Source organism: Anolis carolinensis, chromosome 2, assembly GCF_035594765.1.
Source record: "Anolis carolinensis isolate JA03-04 chromosome 2, rAnoCar3.1.pri, whole genome shotgun sequence".
In the NCBI taxonomy this organism is placed as follows: Eukaryota; Metazoa; Chordata; class Lepidosauria; order Squamata; family Dactyloidae; genus Anolis; species Anolis carolinensis.
In genome coordinates this window covers 75,906,276-75,931,149 of record NC_085842.1, presented here as the reverse complement: position 1 = coordinate 75,931,149, position 24,874 = coordinate 75,906,276, and the positions used below count along the sequence as shown (strand labels likewise).

The window sequence follows — 24,874 nt, the reverse complement described above, 5'->3', positions numbered from 1 at the left end:
GAGAGGAAGAAATCTTCCCCTCACCTTCTCCGTGGCTTGGCCCAGCCCCCAGCTTGGATAATAGCCCCCCCCCCATTATCCATCAAATTCAGTTATCCAAGATTGGGCCCACCCGTTTAACTCGGTTAAGCGGGGCTCTACTGTAATAATAATGGTAATAATAATAATAATAATAATAATAATAATAATAATAATAATAATAATTTTATTCATATCCCACCACCATCTCCCAGAGAGACTTGAGACAGCTCACAAAACACTCAAGGTGTGACACAAAATACAACAAGTGCAAAACAAAACATAGACAATAAACAGTCAACACAAAATCATAAATTCAGTGTACCCCCTGGTAAAAACAATAAAATACAGCAATTGCTGTAGATAAAACAGCAGTTATCAATCTCTGAATTGTAAAGTGCTAAAAAAAGTCAATGGTCCTTGTATGTATTATAAGAGAGTCTAAACATGATATAAGGCTTGTCGGAAAAGCCAGGTCTTTAATTGTGTGCAGAAGGTTTGGAGGATAGGGGCTAGCCTGGTTCTGGCTTTTTTAAATGCTTGGATGAAAAAATGGCAGTGGTGACCAAGGCAGCTTGCCCTCTCAGTCAGCATTGGTGTTTTTCAATAATTCAATAGTTTTCAATAATTTTGGCTACAAAATCTGCTTTCAACTTTTACATGAGTATATATGGTAGGTACAGGCCACGTTCACTCAGTGAGTGTCATGGCTCAGCAGGGACTTGAACCTCAGTATCAAATATCTCTGTCCAACACTTTAGTTATGATATCATACAGGATTTTGTATGGCAGTAGTGAGATAAATTTATCTGTCAGCCACAATCCAGTACAGAACTTAGTTTGATATATAAACCCAAGAATTCCTCAGGCCATAATGTTTACAGAAAGGAAACCACTGAATATTTAGAGCACTCAGTGTTGCTTCTTGGAGACAGAGGTCAGAATATATTTGAGTTAAATTTTCTATTCCTCCTTTTAAAAGTAAACTATGCCATATATTAAAATTGCTTTGGAAACTGTTTCAGCACTGTTTTGCTCTGTGAGTACTCCTGTTTGAAAAAAAAATCAAAGCTGTCTTGGGTGTGCAGAATTAGTAGCATGTGGCTTTGGATCTTGGCCAGAAATGCTAAATGAGATGGACTGCCATACTGTCATAGCATGACAGTGCTTACATTAGTAATGGAAGAAGGAAGGCAGAGTAGATTGTGAGCCAAAGAAGGGACATGTGTACTGAAATAAAGTTGAGCACGTGGAGCTATGAGACAGAATGAAATGTTACTCGCGGTAGAGCTGTAGTGGAAATGAGATCCATGAAAATAAATTACATGCTATAGACATCGAATGCACTCCAAAAATACAGTATTGTATTTTTTTTTCTTTAATTCATCTCCAACTTACAACACCCTTAAGCCAAACTTATTATGGAGTTGTCTTTGCAAGATCTGTTTAAGTCTGGCACTCAAACCCCTACATCGCACTGGCTTCCAATGTGCTTGTTGTTGTTGTTGTTGTTGTTGTTGTTGTTGTGTACCATCAAGTCATTTTCATCAAGTCATTTCCAGCTTATGTTCAGAAACCTTTGCCTTCCTCTGAATCTGGGAGAGCGTGGCTTGCCCAAGGTCACCCAGTAAGTTTCTGTGGCCACATGGGGATCTGAATTCCAGAGTCCTGGCCTAGCAGCCTAACCATTTCACCAGACTGGTTCTCCCTAACATTACATTTATCATCTTACTTGTGAAGATTTACTTCTAAGTAAACAGAATCTTAGAGTTTAGACCACACAAGCTATCCAGTCCAACTCCCTACGTGGAGGAAAGTACAATCAAAGCACCCCGAGGCAGTGAGGTTTACTGTTAACAACTCTTACAGTCAGGAAGTTCTTCCTAATGTTCAGATGGAATCCCCTTTCTTGTAATTTGAATTCCAAATGCACTGATTTGAATGTGATTTCCTGCTTCTTGGCAGGGGGTTGGACTGGATGGCCTATGAGGACTTTTCCAACTCTATTATTCTATGATTCTATCTTCAAGAGATAGAAGTTATGCAATTATATGCTAGTGGTTTGTCATATGGTAACCAGTTTGGGTTGTGACATGTTCAAATGTAGGAGCAGTCAGGATTTCATCAGGTGTGTCCATGCATTTGGAGACACTTGTCATATCTTTTTCTATTGGGGCCTCAGATTTTTAAACAAATATATTTATCCAGCCCTGCAAGCACTGAAAATGTTTAGATATCGCCAAAAGACACTGAACTCATGAGACAAGTATACCAAGCAGTACTGATAATGCCTTTCTTTATTCTTGAGTTTTCTGCCAACTGTGGCGGGCCACAGTCTTACTTGTTTTTGGAATGAAAACCACCAAAATAATTTGCTGCTTTTGGTTTGCTACAGTACCAAAAAGTTGAGTGTATTTATTTATTTATTTATTTACAGTATTTATATTCCGCCCTTCTCACCCCGAAGGGGACTCAGGGCGGATCACATTATAACACACATAAGGCAATCATTCAATGCCCATAAACACATCAAACAGAGACAGAGAGAGACACGCAGAGGCAAGTTAACCTTCTTCTGAGGGGATGTTCGATTCTGGCCACAGGGGGGAGCAGCTGCTTCATCATCCACACTGACGGCACTTCCTCATACCAGGTCGTAAATTAGTTAATCTTGCCTCCCCACTTTTTATAAGTGGTACCTTATCTCCTACTTGATAGATGCAACTATCTTTCGGGTTGCTAGGTCAGCAACGAGCAGGGGCTATTTTTTTTTTATTTTTAATTGACGGGTGCTCACCCCGCCACGGGCTGGCCTCGAACTCATGACCTCATGGTCAGAGTGATTTAAGGCAGCTGCTCAACAGCTGCGCCACAGCCCGGCCCCGGAGTGTAGGTATCTTTGCTTTTCTGTGTTGCCTTCTGTTGCTACAGAGTGTCAGAACAGCAAGACATTAACTCTTCTGGTCTAGCCATAATTCTTGTAAGTTACTCTTAGTCTGTTTCTCAAACTGTTTTTATTATGACAGTGAAGAAATTGGGCACATCATTTTTATGCTAGTTGGGTAACCAAACCTTCCTCTTCCAAATTTAGGATTGTGTTGTCGAAGGCTTTCATGGCCAGATTCACAGGGTTGTTGTGTGTTTTCTGGGCTGTCTGGCCAAGTTCCAGAAGTATTATCTCTTGATGTTTTGCCCACATCTATGGCAGGCATCCTCAGAGGTTGTGAGGTACCTCTGAGGATGCCTGCCATAGATGTGGGCGAAACGTCAGGAGAGTATACTTCTGGAACATGGCCATACAGCCCAGAAAACACAAAACAACCCTGAAATTTAGGATTGTCAGGCTAAAATGAGGAATAGCATATTCTCTGTAAATTATGGCACTCTTAGTTATTTATTTGACTTTCTAAGCACATTTTTAGTACCTAGTTCAATATTTACCCATAATTTCTGTTCCCAACAGTTTTAAATCTAGGAAGCATTAGATTCATGGATTTTTTTTTTGTAATTTTACCAGCAACAGAATCTGGCCCCATTATCATAGTTCAAATCAGTTATTGAATGAAAAACTGAGTTTCAGAAATATCTGGTGAACTAGATTTCATCATAGAAAGCATTTATATTTATGTGACACAATTCATACATGTTCTTCTTCATGTGAATATTGTAACATGATTGTTGATAATGTTTGACTGTGGTCAAAATACACAATTTTGCTAGCATATTTGAAGAAAGCATACAGAAATATCTTTTAGACATGAAAACCAATCCCAAGGATGCAGAGATACGGCTTTTGTAAAATAGCTGAAAATACCTTTAAATGTCATGATAGTATTAGATGTGTTTCCAGTAAGTGTAAAGCAGAATCAAGCCTGAAGAGATGTGTGTACTTTTTGGCATTCTTTCAAAGATTTTACTTCCTTGATCTTTATCATTATTTTATAATTACCGTATTTAATTATCCACTCTGAATTGTAAAATTTCCACATGTTTCTTCACGTTTTTGGTTGTTCTTTGGCTGAACTCCCTCCCTTCATTTCTTTCTTTCTTTCCTTTGCTTTATATCCCACCTTATCTCCCTCACTGAGGGACTCAAAGCAGCCAACACTCAACAACAATTTGATGTTGTTAAACGTAATACAATACTAATAGAAAATACATAAACTTGCAAACACAAGAATTAAAACAGCAATCTATAAAACATTTATCCCCTTTTCAGTAGGTTTTTTTGTGATTAGATGGTATAGCTTGAGAAATCTCTAACAATAGCTTTCAGCCAGGACTCATTGTAGGTTCTTCCAAAAAAGAAACCAAGAATGGAAAGGATAATGTAAAAAAGATATCTGTGTAGTACTATTATGCTTGTTTTTGGAAAAGTAAGCTGATGATGCAGTTGTATATAAATGTGATTCCCTGTAATAGCATTTGATGTTTGGAAAGCTGTTACTATTTTTGCTAAGACCTGCTGATATATGTGATAGATATGAAGCCGATGCAGTATTATCAAATATGGAACCAAATCCACTGTCTAGCTACTGCGTGCTGTTTATTTTCCAAAATCTTTTTTTTAAATGATATGTTTAAAATAGTGGCTCAGTGTGTTAAAGCGCTGAGCTGCTGAACTTGCAGACCAAAAGGTCCCAGGTTCAAATCCGGGGAGCAGAGTGAGCGCCCGCTGTTAGCTCCAGCTTCTGCCAACCTAGCAGTTCGAAAACATGCAACTGCTCCACCAAACAAGGAGCCTCCACCATATATTGCTGTTATTACATGTATAGTTTATAGGACTCAATTAAGATAATTTTATTTTCAAAGCTGTTTATTTTCATAGTTAAATAATGATATGGCATGTGTCATGAACATAAAAGTGACTATAAGAACATTTAATAGTTTCCTTTGAAGTTAGCCAACTAGCTTCCATGATCAACAATTGAATATTAGTAGATTTTCATATGAAAATTAAACTAGCTTTTCATAATTCACCTGAACTAGTTATGCTTTTGTTAAATTTTTCATAATACACATTTGAAGTTGCTCTACTTCTTCTTCTTTAGTATACTGGAACATGTGCTACATTGGTTATCTGGATGCCATTTTTAAAATGTGACTTTTAAACAGAAAATACACAATTAAAGAACAACATTTACACAATGAACTACATAATTTCTCTCACCAACATACAGTTCTGCTCTAGCTAAATGTAAATCTAAACTACAGACATATAATCATAAATTAGCTTTAAAAGAGGGGTTCCTGCTCCCCTTTGTCAGTTTCTCTACAGTTTGACATTTTTTCTTCCACTTTATATTCAACAAGTTATTTACTTCTGCTTGTTTTTACATTAACAAATTGACATCCCAATTGTTTATATCTCTAAACTTGTACATGAAGGCTTTTTCTATCTCTCATATATTTATTGATAGAAAAATTCCCATTCTTCTAAAAATGTGTTCAGCAATTTATCCTTCAACAAAACTGTGAACTGGTGCATTTCTATTAGCTTCTACTTGACTGGCCAAGCTTTTATAGTTGGTTTTTTTTATTGTTGAGCATATATAATTCTTGCCACTGTTAACATTTACTGCAGTTCCAAACTCATCTTCCCTTTTTTATTTGATCGTCCAACATTCTTAGTAATAAGAGTTCTGTTTGAGGTTCATTTTTAAGAATTTCTTGGATTACTTCAAGAAATTTGTCTCCAATTTCTTTTTACATGTCCACTACATATGGTAATAGGAACCCTCATGAACTTCATATTTCTTACATTAATTATTTGATCCGTTACACCTTTTTAATATTGGGAGCTGTGGTAAATGCTAAACATCATTTTGTAAACATTATATTTAAGATTATTAGATAACATAAATTTTAGTTCTTTCCACCAGTTTCTCCTCATTTCTCTAATTCTGTGTTATAGCCAAAATTCTTTGCAAAACAAAAGATGCTTTAATTATTTTTCCATTTACATTTTCAATAAAAACTAGTACATTTCAATAGAAACTAATATATTTTACCAATTAAGTTATCATCACGAGCACATAACTGTAACTCAAAACTTCTCTTTTGCTCAAACCCAAATAGTTTTAAATCCATTTTATATCCCTCCCACAATTGCCTGTACCAGATCATATTCCATTCCTGTCCCTCATTTGGATTTTAGGTTGGCCATTTTCCCATTACAATCAATCTTGATGTATTGACCATCTTTCATTGTCATTTTTGTCTATTTTGTAAAATTATTCCTGTACTGATATACATAGCAGAGTTTTGGAACATTATCCAGATTTATATTAACCTCAAATTGTCAACGGAACTCTCCAGACATAATGATTAGCAAAATCTGAATTTATATTAGCTTTCTCAAAGTATAAGTACACATGCCAGTCAAATATCAGATTATGTCCCTCTAAATTTAACAATTTTCCTTCTTCCAGTGTTATGCAACCTTTTGTCCATGACAGATAGCATGCTGCAAACTACGTCTACAGGTCCAGCAATCATAAACCCCTTCTTTTCCAAATATCTTGTAATACCTTAAACTTTATTTTTGATTCTCTCCCTGCCATATGAATTTTGTTAAATCTTTTTGCCAATTCTTAGATACCTTGTCATTCACTATTATTGGGATCATTCGGAACAGAAATAGCATTTACAGTAGGATATTAATTTTAATTGATGCAGAACATCCAAGTAATGATACCTGTAAATCCTGTTTAATTTCTCCCCAGATTTTATTGTAGTTATTCCAGAATAAAACTGATTTTACATCAACAATGATGAGAGCATTGTTTTTTTTAGGAACTAGTAGCATATTTGTGCTCATTGGTACAAATGGTTGTTTGTTCCTTTATTGGAAATTTTGTGGGCTGGCAGCCAATGGATTGTGAACTGCACTGGTTTAGTAACCATTAAATATGACTTGTCTAGAACTATGAATGTATACCTGAAATAAAACTTGCATCTTTTTTTAAAAACAACTAGTTCTAATCCTTATTCAATGCTTGCTTTCTAGGTGCTTTTCTCATACCCTACGTGGTTTTCTTTATTTGCTGTGGAATACCAGTGTTTTTCCTGGAAACTGCATTGGGACAATTCACAAGTGAAGGAGGAATTACTTGCTGGAGAAAAGTGTGCCCATTGTTTGAAGGTACACATTCTTTTTCTCTTTCATGTCTGGTGCATAAATCAATGTATAGATATTGATACGTGGAAAGCAGAATTTATGAGTTTTGAAAATATTTTGCCAAACAGCTGAATATTATTATTATCACCAACAAATATATGTAGCTTATTAATTTCAAAGTGCCACCTTTTCTTATTGATGTCTATTAAGTCTTGTTTTGTATTTACTCTGACACTATACCACATGACTGACCCAGAATGCAGAACGTCAGATCAGCCTGGGGAAGTCTGTATAGCAAGTCCTAACTGCTCTCTTTCTATTCCTGTTGGATTGGTGACCACCAGCTGCAAAATGGCTGTTGGCCAGTGTTCATCATGTGGAGTGACATTGGCCAGGCCAACATGGAGTGACATGGGCGAGGGGAGGGAGAAACTAAGGAATTGCCCCCTCCTTTCCCCTTCCCTTCTCTGATTCTCTATGCACCCTGGCTGGGGGCTCCATTGTTTCCAATACAAAAGTAGCCTAGGAGTTTGGTTATTTCTGGGATTTTGAGGCAACCCATGGGTTGCTCTGGAACGCCATTTCTTAACATGGTTCTAAGCTGTGTTAACTTGAATCAGCTCTGTGTATCATATATATGACACAGAACTAATTTGCATCCCCTTCATGGTTAGGTGTTCCTGTAAATGTGACCTTGGTCTTATCCTATTTTCTGCTTCTGTAGCACTGAGGTTAGGAACATGAGATGATTCATATTTACTTCAACCATGACTTTATTAATGGCCTCAGGTATGCCAATGTACTTCTTCTCATCCCATCTGGTTATGAGGATTATGATGTAACATATCTCACAAATATCTGTTAGTTAAATAATGAAGATATTTTGAAAATTTAGGAAAGCAAACTTTGCTTTTACACTACACTGCTTTGGTTCCTGCTATTTCATGGATTTTCAGGATCTCTTCAGCGCTCACATGAGTTGCTTACCATTTTATTTGAGAGACTCAATTTTATTGCACCTTTACTATTATATTTTACTATATAATGGGGTTGAGCACCCACAGATTTTGGTATCTATGGGGGCTTCTGGGACCAAACTCCATTGGATATCAAAACCTCATTGCATGCTTTTATAGTATCTTGTCTTGGCCTTTAAGGAATCCAGGGCCCTTTCAGACAGGGCCTATATCCCAGGATCTGATCCCAGATTTTCTGTTTTAAATTGGATTATATGTGTCCCCACTGCCAGATAATCTGAAATAAACAGAAAACCTGGGATCAAATCCTGGGATATAGGGCCTGTGTGAAAGGGCTCCCAATCTCCAACAAAAATGTATACACTTAACCCATTTTGTAATTTTGATATTTAATAATCCTTGCTGTGTTTCCTATGTTTCCTATGTTAACAAATATATTTTGAGGATATTCACATCAGCTTTAAAGACTAGAAAGTGAATTGTGTTTCTAAGAATTAAAATCTTAATTCAATTCAGTCATTCATCTTTGAAGTGTATTCCTAGTATGCCTTAGAAGAACTAATGTGGTCTATCTTTTTTCTTTTTCAGGTATTGGATATGCTACCCAGGTTATTGAGGCACACTTGAATGTTTATTACATCATCATTCTAGCATGGGCTATCTTTTATCTGTTCAACTGCTTTACTACTGAGCTTCCTTGGGCAACCTGTGGGCATGAATGGAATACTGGTATGGAAACAATAACACTATCTCTTTAAATGCAGAGTAATTTTAAATGATTGACATCACAGGGTATAATGGTGGAAATGAATTTCATTGTTCAAATCTGTGGCACAACATGTAAAAATACTGAAATATCGATTGTAAGATTTATTATTGATTTATTAATGAATGTCCATATTTTTATACATTTTACTTCACCATTTGTTTAACATTTTTGTTGCAATATAAATATTGTGTTTGATAATAGTTATCATAGACTGTCTGTTTAGGATCAAATTTTTCCCTTCCCTTTAAAAAAATGGCACTGCAACATATTTCTTTATTGTTTATTACTTTGACAATTGAAAAGGTATATTTACATTTTTCATGTTTGGTGTTGTAAGAATTCAATTTAATTGATACCAAGTCATAAAAAATGTTAAGGCAGCTGAAAATTAATAACAATATACACCAACATGTAAAATCATATACTAACTTAAAAGCAATATTTTAACAGAAATTTTCACAGATATACATAGGTAGCTAGAACTTGTGTGAATATAAAAATAAAGGTTTTCACACATTCATTCAGATTACATGTGGCCCCCAAGTTCCGAACAAGATGGGTTCTGTAGGTTTTAAAGTTTAATTTGAATGTAAGTTGGAACAAGTACATTTTAAGTATAACTCCAGCCAAATATGTGTGTGTGTGTGTGTGTGTGTGTGTGTGTGTGTGTACATAGCTTTTAATAGCATAGAGAAGGGTTAACACTCCTGTGTTGTTTGTTTTGCTGTCTGAGCCCCTGTTCAGAAGATTTCACCTCCCCGTGACAACTGAATTTTGAAAATTTGCCTTGTTATGGAAACAAGGATTGGTTAGAAAAGCATCAGTGGAAACACCCATGATAACTCTTTTGGGAGTGAACTTCCCTTCAGAGGGGTAGATTTCTCTCACTTCCTGTTGTTTCACCTCTGTTCTTAATGATGAGTCATTTGTTAAGTCAAATGTTGTAACTCGGGGACTGCTTGTACATCATTTTTTTCTCTTTCACTTGTAGCCTTTGTGGTAGCTCTCATTTTTATGAATTTCCCTGAATTTAGATATTATTTTTTTTGTTGCTCCAGATAAAGACCTGGCAGAAGAGATATATCCTTCTGTAAAAGACCCCATACATATTTCTCTGGCAAATGTTAATTTTTCTTTGTGTCTAAATAGGAGATAATTTGTATCCTAGTATAAGAATTTTGAAATATATGCACAGTTTGTCAGTAACATTCAGCATCATAAATGAATTGGTTGATTGCATTTGAAATGTTAAGAAAATATCTTAAATGAGATAGATTCTTCATATGATCTCTATAATACTTTTATTTTGGTAAGAATAGTAATCACTTCTCTCTATTTTTGTATTCACTGAACAACTCTAGATTTTTGTTCAGTTCTCTAAAGTTTTGGTAAATTAAATGTCTTGCGCACTGTCCATTTGAGATGATCGCGGTGTGTTGTGTGCTTTTTGGCATCTGCAAAGAAAAGCATAGCCAGTATTAAACACTCTCCAAATGTTATGTGTCAGCTCAACAATGGAGAATGGCTTTGATCTCTTTCCACTATTTTGTCTGATGCCAGAGATTACAGTATGCCAAATGGTAGCTTTCTCACTTGCCATATTAAGGCTATTATGTAGTGACTGCTTGTAGAAAATGATTCCTTGGCCAGTGATAGGCACTGGGAATTCAGCTGCATTCAGCCATTTGACACACAGTGATTGCTGTAATTCTCTACAATGAGAGTAACTCAAAGTCTATTTCTGCTGTTAATTTTAAGAAAAGCAAATTGTAAGGGGAAAAACATATCTGTGGAAAATCACTGTGAATTTGTAGCCACATTTTTCAAAATTAAAGTGAATTTAAAGAATAAAACAAATATCATAACATTTTTTCTTTGTTCTTTTACAGAGCATTGTGTGGAATTTCAAAAACTTAACATCAGCAATTGCACTCAACAACATTTGAAGAATGCTACTTCTCCAGTCATGGAATTTTGGGAGTAAGTCAAAATCAGCTTTAGTTTTTAATAGCATTCATTTTTTTTTTTTGAAAAAAATGTAATTCATTCCTGATTTGAATGAAATTATGCACTGATTAGCAAGATTTCAGACTTCTGATGTTAACATTCTATGTGAAATTGAAAATTATGGTATTAAAAACTTCTACACTTTTGTAGTATGTGCATACAGTCCTAATCAACTTATTATTATTTTTCTGGGCATATCACAGTAAACAGTTACAAATTACTTTCCAGAATTCTGGCTTATTGTAAAACGTGTTGGTACTTGATATTTCCCACTTGGCAAAATAAGTAGTGATCCTTGTATTTGTTTGTTAAATCTTTGTCTTTGTTAAGCTTTGTGTAAGTGGTTTTTTTAGTTTTCCTTTTTCCTGATAAGGCAGACCCATGGGTACTGAGTGCTTTTGAGAGTGACCATTAAAAAGAAACAATAAGACAACATTGCAATGAAATTAAACTATTAATTATATTAAAAGTATACGTACTAAAATGATTTAAAACATTCAGCTTTCATTCAAACATTCAGTTCTAAAAGCCTTTTTGAATTAAAAAATGTTTTTAGATGAAAGGATAGCATGGAGGAGCCCAGGCTAACTTCCTTAGAGGGGGAATTCCAAGTGCAAGGGCAGTTACTGAGAATGCTTTTTTGGTGTTCTCAGCAGTTGTAGTGGGGCTAAGAGGAGGGCCTCTTCTGTAGATTTCAGGATCTGTATAGCTTTTATGAGGAGATTGTGGCAAATGTACACTGGCCTAATGGCCCAGGCCTGATCCAGTGTGGTGTATAGAGGGTTGGCTAGAATGAATTAGACAGGCATCTTCCTGCCCAGCCACTGTGGAGGCGCCAATCATGATTTGGCATTGCTGGGTGGCTACCCTTACTCTCTCCTGCTATTTTCTATGTCATGTGCTCTCTGGGCATAACATGGGATCTGTCAGGCGGTCAGATGAGGTGACGGGGCAACTAGAGGGAGAGAGGAGGAATTTCCCCCTTCCCCTACCTATTGTGGATTACCCCATTATCCTTACTGACAGCATTGGCCGACTGGTAGGACCCATGTTGCAGCCAGAGATGTTTGTGACATGGAGAACTGGAGAGAACAGTAAATTTAGGGGAACTAGGATGGCTGTGAAAACAGTTGTGGCTGTTTCCAACTTGGAACCAGCCCAACTGCTTACATGGGCCCAGAGTTGGGGGATGCTTGGAATTTTGATCCAAAATTCAGATTATTCCCTGATTTTGGTTAATGCAGGAGAAGGCTACATTAAGGTGGTCTTGCTCTGTGTTATCCTGGATCAGCTCTGTGTGTTGTTTGGCCATCTTAGAGCTTATCCACAGCCCGTCTGCACTAAATGCTCAGTATAGATGTGACCATGGTCAGATGGTCTGACCCAGAGTTGTATAAGATTTTTAGGTGATAATCAGCTATCTGAATTTTGTCCAGAAACAGATTGAAAGGCTATGGAACTGTTGGAGTTGAGGAGTTGTTTGATCAATGTAACCAGGCCAAGTTGAGGAGTACAGTGTTCCCTCACTACTTTGTGGTAGTGAGCCCAAAGGAGCCCAAGCGGCAATGGGAGGAGAAGGAGGCGATTTATCAACACACGATTGGTTGATAAAGACCTAAAATAGTGTATAACTACTAAAATAATGTATAAATATTAAAATAAATATAGCGTCCCTACTTTGCAGATTTTCACTTATTGCGGGTGGTCCTGGAACCTAACCCTCGCAATAAGTGAGGGAATACTGTACACCAAAACTATGAACTTGAGCTTATAGGGCAGTGGTTCTCAACCTGTAGGTCCCCAGGTGTTTTGGCCTACAATTCCCAGAAATACCAGCCAGTTTACCAGCTGTTAGGATTTCTGGGAGTTGAAGGCCAAAACACTGTTATAGTGGGAGTGTAGAGTCCATCCAGCACAGTCTTATTCCTATTCCTTGATCTATACACAGGGATGAGCACACTTGATAAAGAGGGATAAACATATTGTACATACTTCCATGCAGTAAACATGAAGTATGTAGTATTCTGTGAATCTGCTTGTAAAATACAGTTCTAGTCCAAATGCAAGCTGAAGAAAGAACAGTCATGTCTATTTTGACTATTTTGGTTACTTTCAGGAAGATTCATTCATGACAATGTATGTTTGAAAGATAGGGATTACTTTCCTAGAAGCACATTTTTGAGGTGATGATCTTAGATGAGCTAGTTATAAAATTATAGATATATGACAGTAAAAAATTAACCAATAAATAAAAATGTCAGGCAATGGTTTAAAATAATTGTTACTTTCTTCTATGGCTTTTTGTAATCTTTCCTCTTTCCTTCTCAGAATGTATTTTAGTTGCTTTTTAAATTTGGAAATGATTTATACTAAAGCTTCAAGACTTTCTTTGCTTGGTTCAGAGTTGGGCATGAGCTGTTGTGTTATCTATAGGTGATAAGAAAGGTTAATTTCACCTCATTTAAAAATCATTAGGAGAAGGACAGACAAGAATTTTATTACATGTACTTTTATTTCTGGACATTCGTTGCTAAGGATTTTATATGTAGTGTTATATTTGCCAGATTTTGGGAGATGAAATTCACATGCTCAAATTGAGTGGAGCTTCTGTTATCAGTTTGTCCCTCTGCAGTTGTTTACAGCTTTGTGTGTCACAGAACACTTACTCTATATCTTTGGGGGGTGGGGGATTACTTATACAGTTGTGTGTGTAACTGGTGTTGGAAAATGTGTTAATTAGTTACACAGTTTGCTATGAGTAGCTTCAACCAGGTTATGAAATAAGCTGTAATCATTCTGCCCAAGTGTTCAGCGTGATGGTGATTGTTGTAAATGGCAATAATTATGCTAATTTTTGTTGTCTGGGCAATTTATTTGCAATAAGTTGATATCCTGTGAAGACCTAAATCACTGCAGCATTTATTTGGTTAGAACTAATTTGTATGAGAGAGCTACTAAGTTCACTTCTTAAATGATTGATGAGAAATGCAAGCTCCCATTTCAGCAAATGTTAACCAGGTTCTCTGTGATTTTTACCCCTTTAGTCATGTTGTGTTCAGTAGATATAATTCTCAGAGCAAAGGAGGTATCTTATATTCAGAGAGCCGCATGTGATGGAATGTTGACCTTGTGTAAATGCCACAGAAATACAGACAAAGGGGTTAGGGAGCAAATTTAATTCTTGCTGAAAGGCAAACGCAGATGGTCTTATGAAATGCACAATAGCCACCTGTAAATACTGACTCGATCTATACTACCATATAATGCAGTTTGAAATCACATTATATTGTCATCGTATGTCCATACAATTCTGTTTAAATACATTGAACTATATTCTATGCATTTACACTGACCATATAATGCAGTTTGAAACTGAATTATGTGGCAGTATAGATCCAGCCAAAAGGCCCACTGCAATTTTAGTGGCAGTCAATACACATAGAATCATAGAATAGTAGAGTTGGAAGAGACTTCATGGGTCGTCCAGTCCAACCCCCCTGCCAAGTAGCAGGAAATCGCATTCAAAGCACCTCTTGTTTGCTGGTTGCCTGAGACCTCTGGTTGCTTGAGTTCTGGTTAAGTAAAAGTCTACTGTAATCTCTAATGTTTTCCGTTGTTAATGAGGCTTTATTTACCATTGTTGCTATGCCACTTCCCATAATCTGTTCTTTACTGAAGGACTCATTGATATCTAGAGAGTAACGGTAAGTTCAGTTGTTTCTAATACATTTCACATCAGCAGCCTTTTCAGAGGTAAACATTAACATTCACTGTAGTGGTTTGGAAAAGCTGGGAGCAGAGTCCTCACTGCTTCGTTGGGCTGAACCTGATTCAGCCACATTAGACAATGACCTTTATCTTTGTTGTTTTTCATCACCATAGTGGTGGACACAGAACTCCAGAAAGCTTCTGGTCATAGATTGGCATATTTATAGATGTAAAGTTCTATATTGGACTTGTTTTAATATTTTTGCTTCAAATTATGTTTATTTAAACTATGATCTGATTAATTAGCTTTTTAATGTGATGCTTGTTGTCTTAACTGTTGATTTTATGATGTTATGCGATTTGCTGGGCTTGGCCCCATGTGAGCCGCTCCGAATCCCCATTGGGGAGATGGAGGGAGCATATAAAAATAAAGTTATTATTATTATATAGAAATCCCCCTCCTCTCTCCATGTTATGCTGACTGGCAAAAGTGCCAAGTGAGGGCCAAGAGCTCTCTAGAACTCTGTGGCTGCTACCATGGCAATGAAAAACAACAGAGGTGAGTGGCATCCCATTATCCCCACATTGCAGAGCATGGCAAAAGTACAATAGTGGCTCTGGCCTGTGTGAACAGTTGAGCTGGTTCTGAATTAGAACTGGTCCAGTTGTTCAGATGCACACCAAAGCTGCTCTGCAGTTTCAGGGAATCTCCTAAGAATTCCCTGACTTTAGCTTGCATGTTAAGTGGCTTTGTCCCACATTGGAGGTGTGTCATGCAGACACCACAGAGCGACTTGTGCCATGTAGATGTCATGAAGTGATATCTCACCCACTTCATAGTATGTGACTTATGTAGACAGGCCCTTACTTAAAGATGCTAAAAGAATTAGCTTTGTAAACATGTAACAACTTTTACAGACAATACATGCCTTTTTATTTATTTATTTATTTCCATCATTTATATGCTGCCCTTCTCACCCGAAGGGACTCAGGGCGGCTCACAATCTGGCATAATTCAGTGCCACTATACAGTACAAAGAAATAAAACATGAGCAATTAAAACCATTAAACAATTTAACATAGTACAATAAATAAGTTTAAAACGGTACAATATAAAATACTTAAATATAAATTAAGATACTTAAAAATACTTTTTTGATATCTAGAAAAATGGAGGAAGACAGCATAGGGTTATAGAGTAAATATATTTTTTGAAATTCATAGTCCAGTGATTTGTAATGAGGTTTCACGTAAATATTGGAATATGAAAGAGGAGAAATGTCCTGATTCCAAGCAGGAAAAATTTGATTCACTGTCAAAGCAGTTAACTGCTCAAAGCAGTTAATCTGCATTCTGAAACTGGATTATATGGCAGTATAGCTCCAGCCTTTTACTTTATATAGCCAGATTAATTTTCTTATAATTGCCATGACTGTTCAATGATCTTGTAGTTTGTATCTCAGAACTAATATGTTGTTGAATGTAGAATATTACTTTTTAGAAGTAATTTATCCACGACTCATTACAATGTTTTAAAAGAATTCCTCACTACTGTTTACAGTGTTTGAAAAATTATATCTTTTGTTACTTGTTGAATTGTCTATTTTTGTTTTGTGAAAACAACTCTCAGCATTATTGAGAGAGTGTCATAGACAACAAATAATTGTTGTCAAAATGCCTTGTAAAACACCTAAAATGCCCTTAAAGATAACATTAAAAAGTAACTAAAACATTGTGCATCAAGCTAGTAAACTAGCTTTATTCCCCCTCATTTTGTTATATTTGAAAAGTAACTTCATTGCATCTTTGTTACAAAATAGCATGCAGCAGCTAACTTCTCTGAATCCCTTTCGGGGTTGCAATAGAGTGGGATAAAAATTCAGCAAATAAAAATTACTTCTAGCTTTTCCCTTCCAAGCTCTGGAGTTAAGGAGGCAAAGAGCGTACTTTCTATCAGATCTTTCAGGCTCCCTTAGTTATACAGGACATAAGAGCTGATCGGTGTACAAAGACCAGAATGACACTTGCCATTCCACATAAAAGCCTTCTCTCAGATTATCTCTGGCATCCTAGGTGCTTCAGCATAGTGGTGGAAGAGGTATTTTGAATGTTAATGTTTCTGGCTTACCAGATGCTGTACTTGGTGAGGTTCACACTCTCTTGAAAAGTGAGCATTTATGGGATGGAAGGGGATCTTCTACCAAGTGAATGGATGCAGCTGAGGGAACCCCTTGATACAATTTCTACTTAATGGCTCCATGCAAGTAATTTATCATGGTCTGGAAATAGAATTCACTTCTTTTTAGAAAAGGATTTGGGTAAATGGAGGTGACATGATTGTGAGGCTGTTCCCAATTCAATAGCCCCCTTTGTTAGCTAAGCAGCAATCCAGACCTCACCAAAAGAAGACTTAGTTGTTAGCCTGCCATTCATGTAGGAAGTGGTATATACAGTAGAGTCTCACTTATCCAAGCTAAACGGGCCGGCAGAACGTTGGATAAGCGAATATGTTGGATAATAAGGAGGGATTAAGGAAAAGCCTATTAAACATCAAATTAGGTTATGATTTTACAAATTAAGCACCAAAACATCATGTTATACAACAAATTTGACAGAAAAAGTAGTTCAATACGCAGTAATGCTATGTAGTAATTACTGTATTTACGAATTTAGCACCAAAATATCACGATGTATTGAAAACATTGACTACAAAACTGCGTTGGATAATCCAGAACGTTGGATAAGTGAGACTCTACTGTACTTCATGTTTTCAATTATGGTCCAATGAGAAAAAGCAAAGTCAAAGAGTTTTTTTCTGCTTCAATTGCAGTTATTTCATTGTACAAATAACTGTAGGAGACACATTGATACTAATCCTCCAATTCTATAAAAAGTAATTGGCAATGTTGGGCCTAATCCTGGTGCACTTATTTATTTACATCATTTATTTATTTATTTACATCACTTTTACCCTGCCCTTCTCACCCATAGGAACTCAGGGCGGCTTACAACAGTCGGCAATTTACATTGTCCAGAACACATTCAATAAAACAATAACAAAATTAATAAACATTACAACAATACCACATCAATTAAAAACTCTATTAAATTCTATTAAAACATGAATGATAAAATTTTAAAATGCATATGTAGTTACTCACTCATCTAGTTTATTTCTGGACTGGGCCTTTAGTGTCTTCAGTTTGAAGAACATTGTCCTGGGCTAGACTCTTCAGTTTGTGTTTAGCACACAGGCCGCCATGTGAAAACATTATTTTATTTGCAGGCACACAGTCTGAGCATTTGCCCTGAAACCACAGACTTTGCTGATTTTGTGTGAGGGAACTGAAGAGGGTAGAGCTACCTTATAATCATGAGAAATGAATGATAAGTTACAATATATTAAGAGATGAAATATAATTCCGGTTCCAGCCCAGCTTACCTGTCCAAATGTATCTTCCTCTATTATACACCTTGGAGGCTAAGATCACCAGGGGAGGCCCTGCTCTCGGTCCCACCACCTTCGCAAGCATGACTGGTGGGGACGAGAGACAGGGCCTTCTCAGTGGTGGCCCCTCATCTATGGAACTCCTTCCCTAATGAAATTAGATTGGTCCCCTCCCTCGTGGCTTTCAAAAAACACTAAAACATGGCTTTGGGACCAGGCTTTTGGTCAATAATGGGAGCAGTGCAACAATAGACTATAAATGATGACCTGGACTGGCCATGGATTATGTGATTTTAATTCTTATTTAAAAGTTATGTTTTAATTGGTTGGTTTTAATGTTTGTTTATTCATTAATGTACATGCCCCATTGAACTGTTGCCTTTGCAAGGCTGCCTTGAATCCCCTTTGAGGTTGAGAAAGGCGAGATACAAGTATGGTAAATAAATAAAGAAATAAAAAGATATACTCCAAATAATATGCGGGCTCTTCATTAGTTCTTTACACAGTGTCATTTTTAATGAACAAACATAGAAGATTATTTGGCAAAATGATTTGCTCATTCAGAAAATGACACTGAAATAACTGATGAGTGCTACTGGAAGGAAATGAATAAAAAGTACAAAATCTGTCTCTTTATTTCTGCTGAGTTTTTAAAAAAATTCCATCCCCTGGTTTGGGAAATATGCACAGAGTATCTTGGATGGTACAGAATCAAAGGTATTTTCTGACTTTCTTTGCCCATTCTCTTACCATAAAAGCAGGGAGACACCTTCAGCCAACATTGGGGTAAAGTGCTAATGATTACAGTACTGTGAATGACATACTCCTGACTCAGCATCCCAAACTACTGTAGCTGGAGATCCTGAACTTCAAGATGACTTTTTTATTGCCAGTCACTACTCGCAATAAAACAGAAATAGAAATGTCCAGATGGAGCTGCAGAGGCGGAATTTGATGCCTGTATGGGAAAACTTCAGGGTTTTTTCAGTTCTGCTCATGAAATAGAAGCATGCTCAGGATCTAAGCCCTGAGCAAATGTCATCTATAAAGCTACTCAGTTGAAGCCTAGTGATTTTGAAACACCGGCCAGAAGTCATGTTAGGACTACTGCATGCATCAACATTCCTTAGGTGCGTGGAGTCTTTTTGGGGGGCAGTTCAGTGGTTGGCATTCCCATTGTGTCAGTGCAAAGCCCACAGGCCACTTCCAATCTACTTTAAAGCCCCAAAGGTACATTATACAGGCTTTCCATGCTGCAGTTTGACCAGTCAGGATTGGAGAAACATCTGGCAATACCAGAGGCGCAATGATTGCAGAAACACTGAGCTCTCCAAAGGACCTCAGCAGAACTCAGAGCTGAAAACATTGTGCATCCCAGAATGAGGACGTGCCAGACTTTCTCCAATCCTAGCTGTTTAAATTGCAGCACAGAAGGCCTGTGTGAGGCTGCTTTAGGGCTTTAAAAGTTGGTGTTGGAGGTATATGGGCCATTATGTTGGATCAAAGCCTATATCTTTTTCCTATACAGTAGAGTCTCACTTATCCAACACTCGCTTATCCAACGTTCCGGATTATCCAACACATTTTTGTAGTCAATGTTTTCAATACATTGTGATATTTTTGTGCTAAATTCATAAATACAGTAATTACTACATAGCATTACTGTGTATTAAACTACTTTTTCTGTCAAATCTGTTGTATAACATGATGTTTTGATGCTTAATTTGTAAAATCATAACCTAATTTGATGTTTAATAGGCTTTTCCTTAATCCCCCCTTATTATCCAACATATTCGCTTATCCAACATTCTGCCGGCCCGTTTATGTTGGATAAGTGAGACTCTACTGCAGGGGTCCTCAAACTTTTTAAGTGGAGGGCCGGTTAATGGTCTCTCAGATGTTGAGGGGCCAAATTATCATTTGGAAAAAAAACAAAAACAAATTCCTATACACACTGCACATGCCTTATTTGTAGTGCAAAAAACACCCAACAACATTTATTTATTTGTTTATTTACTGCATTTATACCCCACTCTATCTCACCCCAAAGGGGACTCAGAGTGGCTTACAAGTTTTATGTACATACAATATATTATATTATTAGCAGAGCACAATATCAGCATTATATATTACTACTAGCTGTGCCCGGCCACGCGTTGCTGTGGCTTTTTTTTAGTGATGTTGGTCAATCTACATTGGGTTTTATTTTTGTTGTGACCGTCAACAAAAATTATACAGTATTATTTATTCATTTATTACATTAAAGACATATGATAGGATATTACGCTATAACATATACGACTATTTCACAATATTAGTAGTAATATATATATATATATATATATATATATATATATATATTGTTTTGTTATTAGTATTATATTGTAGTGTATTATAATATTATTAGCAGTATTATATGTATATACAATGTATTGTATTATATATGTATTGTATTATTATATATATTAATATATTGCAAATTGGCCCCAGAGTACGGAATGGCCTTGTAGTTTCAAAGCTTGGGTGGTTCCGTGTGTTAGAGGGGGGGAATGCTTTGTTGGGAGGTGCTAGGTGGTCCTGATTGTTTCCTGGATGGAATTTGTGTGTTTTCAGACTGTTGTTGTTTATTTACTGTGCTGAGATGAGAGAGTGATGAGTACGGAATGGCCTTGTAGGTTCAAAGTGTGGGTGGTTTCCTGTGTGAAGGGGGGAATCCTTTGGTGGGAGGTGTTAGATGGCCCTGATTGTTTCCTGGATGGAATAGCTGTGTTTTTAGAGTGTTGATCTTTATTTACTGTCCTGAGATGATATTGTTGTGTATTATTGTACCACAGTAATTATTTCATATTACAGTAGAATCTCACCCAACATTCGTTTATGCAATGTTTTGGATTATGCAATGGAGTCTGCCTTTTAATAGTCAATGTTTTTGGAGTGAGTGTTTTTAATGTATTGTGATATTTTGGTGGTAAATTTGCAAATACAGTAATTACTACAATAGCATTACTGCGCATGGAACTACTTTTTGTGTCAAATTTGTTGTATAACATGATGTTTTGGTGTTTAATTTGTATAATGATGACCTAATTCGATGTGTAATTGGTTTTCCTGAATCCCTTCTTATTATCCAACATATTTATTTATGCAACGTTCTGCCGGCTTGTTTATGTTGGATAAGTGAGATTCTAGTGTATATTTATAATGTGATATTATTTGTTTAGAAGTGGATTATATGAGGCGCCTTCTGTTATAACAATAATAATTATTATAGTCTTGAATGATTATCATTGTGATAAAAATAATAACTACTTATTATTAGTTGTTATTATATTGTTGAATGATTATCAATGTTATAATAATAATTATTAATTTGTGAATGATTATTACTATAATAATAATAATAATTTTCTATTATTACGATTTGTTAATACATTGTTGAATGATTGTCAGTGTTATAATAATAAGAACTGACTATTATTATGAATTATTATGTTCTCGAATGATTATCAGTATTATACTAATAATAAATTAGTATTATTATTGGTGATTATTACATTCTTAACTGATGATCAGTTATTATATTAATAATTATTACAGGGAAGGGAAAGGTGAGGGCGATAGGGTTTGAGAGGGGAAAAAGGGGGGCTTCTGAGGCATTGGAGGGGTTGTAATTTGTGGGTGAGAACAACAACAACAATAACAACAACAGAAAAGGGGGAAGCTCAGCCTGGGCCAACTTGGGCCTTCCCTTGACTTGTTTTGGGCGCCAACTTCCACCCTTCCTGGCCTGAGGCTCTTTCCTTTTCCCCATCAGCCGTTTAACCGGGTGAGGGGGAAAAGGAAGGGCCCTGAGGCCAGGAAGGGCGGGGGTTGGCACCCCAAACAACTCGAGGGGAGGTCCAGGCCTGCTCGAGGGCCGTGCCCTCCTCTTCCCCCCTCACCTTGAAGAGCTTGAAGACAACCGAGAAGGGAGGAGGAGGAGAGAGGGTGAGGCGGGGGGGGGCTCCGCGGGGCCTTCCTCGCATTGGGGGGAGGGGAGAGGGGCGGGAGGAGGGGGCCTGAACGGCAACCGGGGCCCTCCATGGGCCCTGAGGGGGGGGGAGATTGAGGGGGAGAGGGCAGAGAGCGACGTGAGGCCCGCACGCCTCCCAGCGCGGCCTCCTCCATCCCGCGCCCAGCAAGGAATCGGCCTCCCTGCCTTCCTTCCTTCAGCTCTGAGGCGAGGTGTGTGTGTGCGCGCGCGGGAAGGGATGGGGGGGTGCGCGCAGGCGCATATCGCCTGTTGCAGTTTTTGGCCGTTTGTGGCCCTGTGATTGTGTTTGGCATATAAATCTTACTGGAGCCGCGCGAGCGCCATAAAGGTTTGAAGCATGGTGTTTTTGCGCATGCGTACCTAGTTTTGGCATTTTTTGGTGTTGTGATAGTGTTTTATGTGTAAATTTGTTGTATCTTACTGGAGGCGGGGATGATGGATTGCGTTGCCAATTTTCGAGTTTGGGGGGGCTGTAGATTTGTTGTTTTGTCCATCGCCGTGATGCCATCACTCTTTTATATATATAGATAATAATAATAATAATAACTATATTTTTATACCCTGCCCCATCTCCCCAAGGGGACTCGGGGCGGCTTACATGGGGCCAAGCCCAGGCAACAAACAATATAAAACTCAGCAATAAAAAACAAATCATAAACAAATAAAATCACATATACCAATAAACAATAAACACACTTTGATAAAAACCTGGGTTGGCTCCTAAAAAGGGTTGTGGGCCAGAAAAGTTTTATACAGTACAGAATAGGAAAGAGGTACATACTATATTGTTCTATACTAATATACTATAATATTATTAGTAATATTACATGTAATATATAATATATAATTAATATTATTATATTACTAGCTATACCTGGCCACGCGTTGCTGTGGCTAGGACTTTATTTTTCTTTTCTTTTTGTTGTATGAACGTAAAGGCGTGAATGAGAGGTTGTGCTATCAATTTTCGAGGTTGTGGGGCGTTTAGTTTAGTTGTTTTGTCCGGTGCCGTGATTCCATTACCCTTTTTTATATATATAGATACAATATTATTACATTGTATTATTATTATTATTAGCCGCCCTGAGTCCCCTATTGGGTGAGAAGGGCAGGATAGAAATACTGTAATAAATAAATAAATATTGTATTGTATTACATCATAATATTATTATCAATACTATATGTATACACAATATATTATTACCATAGCACAATATTAGTAAATGAAAGAACAATACTATATTTAAAAATAAAAACAGTTTTAACCAACAGAAACCTATCAGGATTTCCATGGAAATGTGGGCCTGCTTCTGACCAATGAGATAGTCAAGTTCAGTAGGAATGTTGTTGTCGTGTGCCTTCAAGTCACTTCAGACTTTGGGCAAGCCTAAGTCTAAAACTGAGAGCGGGGGCCAGGTAAATGACCTTGGAGGGCCGCATCCGGCCCCCGGGCCTTAGTTTGGGGACCCCTGCTCTACTGTATAGGGAAATAGGATATTTCCAATTGTCTGGACTCAAGCTGTATAAAGTTTTAAAGGTAAAAAGTAGCATTTTGAATTGTTCCCCCAAACAACCAGAAAAGTTGTTACATTGTATGTGTGTACCACATGGTCCCTGTTTCTAAACCCAGTTATTTTCTCTGAAATGAGTATGCTTCATCCCATAGAAAGGACTAATTCATTTATACATTTCATCTAATTATGCGAAAATTAGAACTTAAATATCCTTGTTGATTTTCAGCAGTACAGATATTTGAATAAGGCAGCAATCTCCCTCACAGTGATTCACAAGTTAATTCAGGCTACAAATTGAAGCAACCCTCTGACTGAGTCTATGAGCATTTTTTGAGCACATTCTATTTAAAATTATTTAGAATTAATTAACGGGATGACAGTGGACGTGCTAATAACTTGTTGTTGCTTGTCGTGTTTAATAGAATTTCTTGTCACTAGTCTTAATAGAAACAGCAGGTCTCTTGTCTATCTTCTTGACTGGCACATTTTCTGAGCTTTCTATCAGGCTGGGAAAATAGTTTTTGTTGAAGGATGGATTTTCTTGCTGCCAGGCAATCTTAGTGGATTTTCAGTCGCTGTTGCTTGTTTCTGTAAAGTTTAGAGCTCTACAATTCTTTGGAGAGTACCTTCTCTATGTCTCATCACCATCTAGAGCTGTTTTGGTGGGATTAAGGGGAGGGACTCCTCAGTGACTGCTCCTAGTCTTTGGAACTCCCTTCGTAGAGAGACCAAAATGGCCCCATCCTTAGGCTTCCATCAGCAAGTTACAACATTTTTATGTCAGACTTTTTAAAAACTGATTGGGATGTACATTTAATGCTGTGCTGTATAGTTTGATAGTCTGCATAATTTTAATGAATTTTAATATTTATTTTTTAACTTTATAAATTGCTTAATTGCTTTCAATTAGCTTTCATATTTATCCTTTTATCATTTTTATACAGTTTTTTAATCTACATTGTTTTTAAAAATAGCTTCTTCTAGTCTAGTGGTTCCCAAACATTTTTGGGCTACTGCAGCCTTTCCAGAAAATATATGACTCAGTGCCCCCTGGAAAGGGGGGCGTGGCTCCTGCTCAAGAGGGCAGGGCTGAGCCTCCCCTAGTCCAAGATGCAGGGCTGGGAGGGGAGGGGGAGGTGGGCGGGGCCACAAATGGGTGGCCAGGACTGGGATGGGCAGAGTTATGAGCTCTGAGGCAGGGTTGAGCTTCTATCCCTTTCCTGCGGCACCTGCCAGGACACAGGAGGCAGGGCTAGAGGAGGGGGCAAGGCCTCTTCCTA

The 24,874-nt window shown here is 37.2% G+C and overlaps 1 protein-coding gene across 1 annotated transcript in view; it reads left to right on the top strand.

The window, feature by feature from the left end:
* Positions 1-24,874, top strand: part of slc6a11 (solute carrier family 6 member 11) — a 172,053-nt gene that overhangs the window by 4,915 nt on the left and 142,264 nt on the right. The window contains exons 3-5 of the mRNA XM_003217667.4: positions 7,028-7,162; positions 8,704-8,844; positions 10,774-10,864. Of these exons, the coding sequence (XP_003217715.1) occupies positions 7,028-7,162; positions 8,704-8,844; positions 10,774-10,864 (367 nt within the window). The remainder of the gene's footprint in view (positions 1-7,027; positions 7,163-8,703; positions 8,845-10,773; positions 10,865-24,874) is intronic.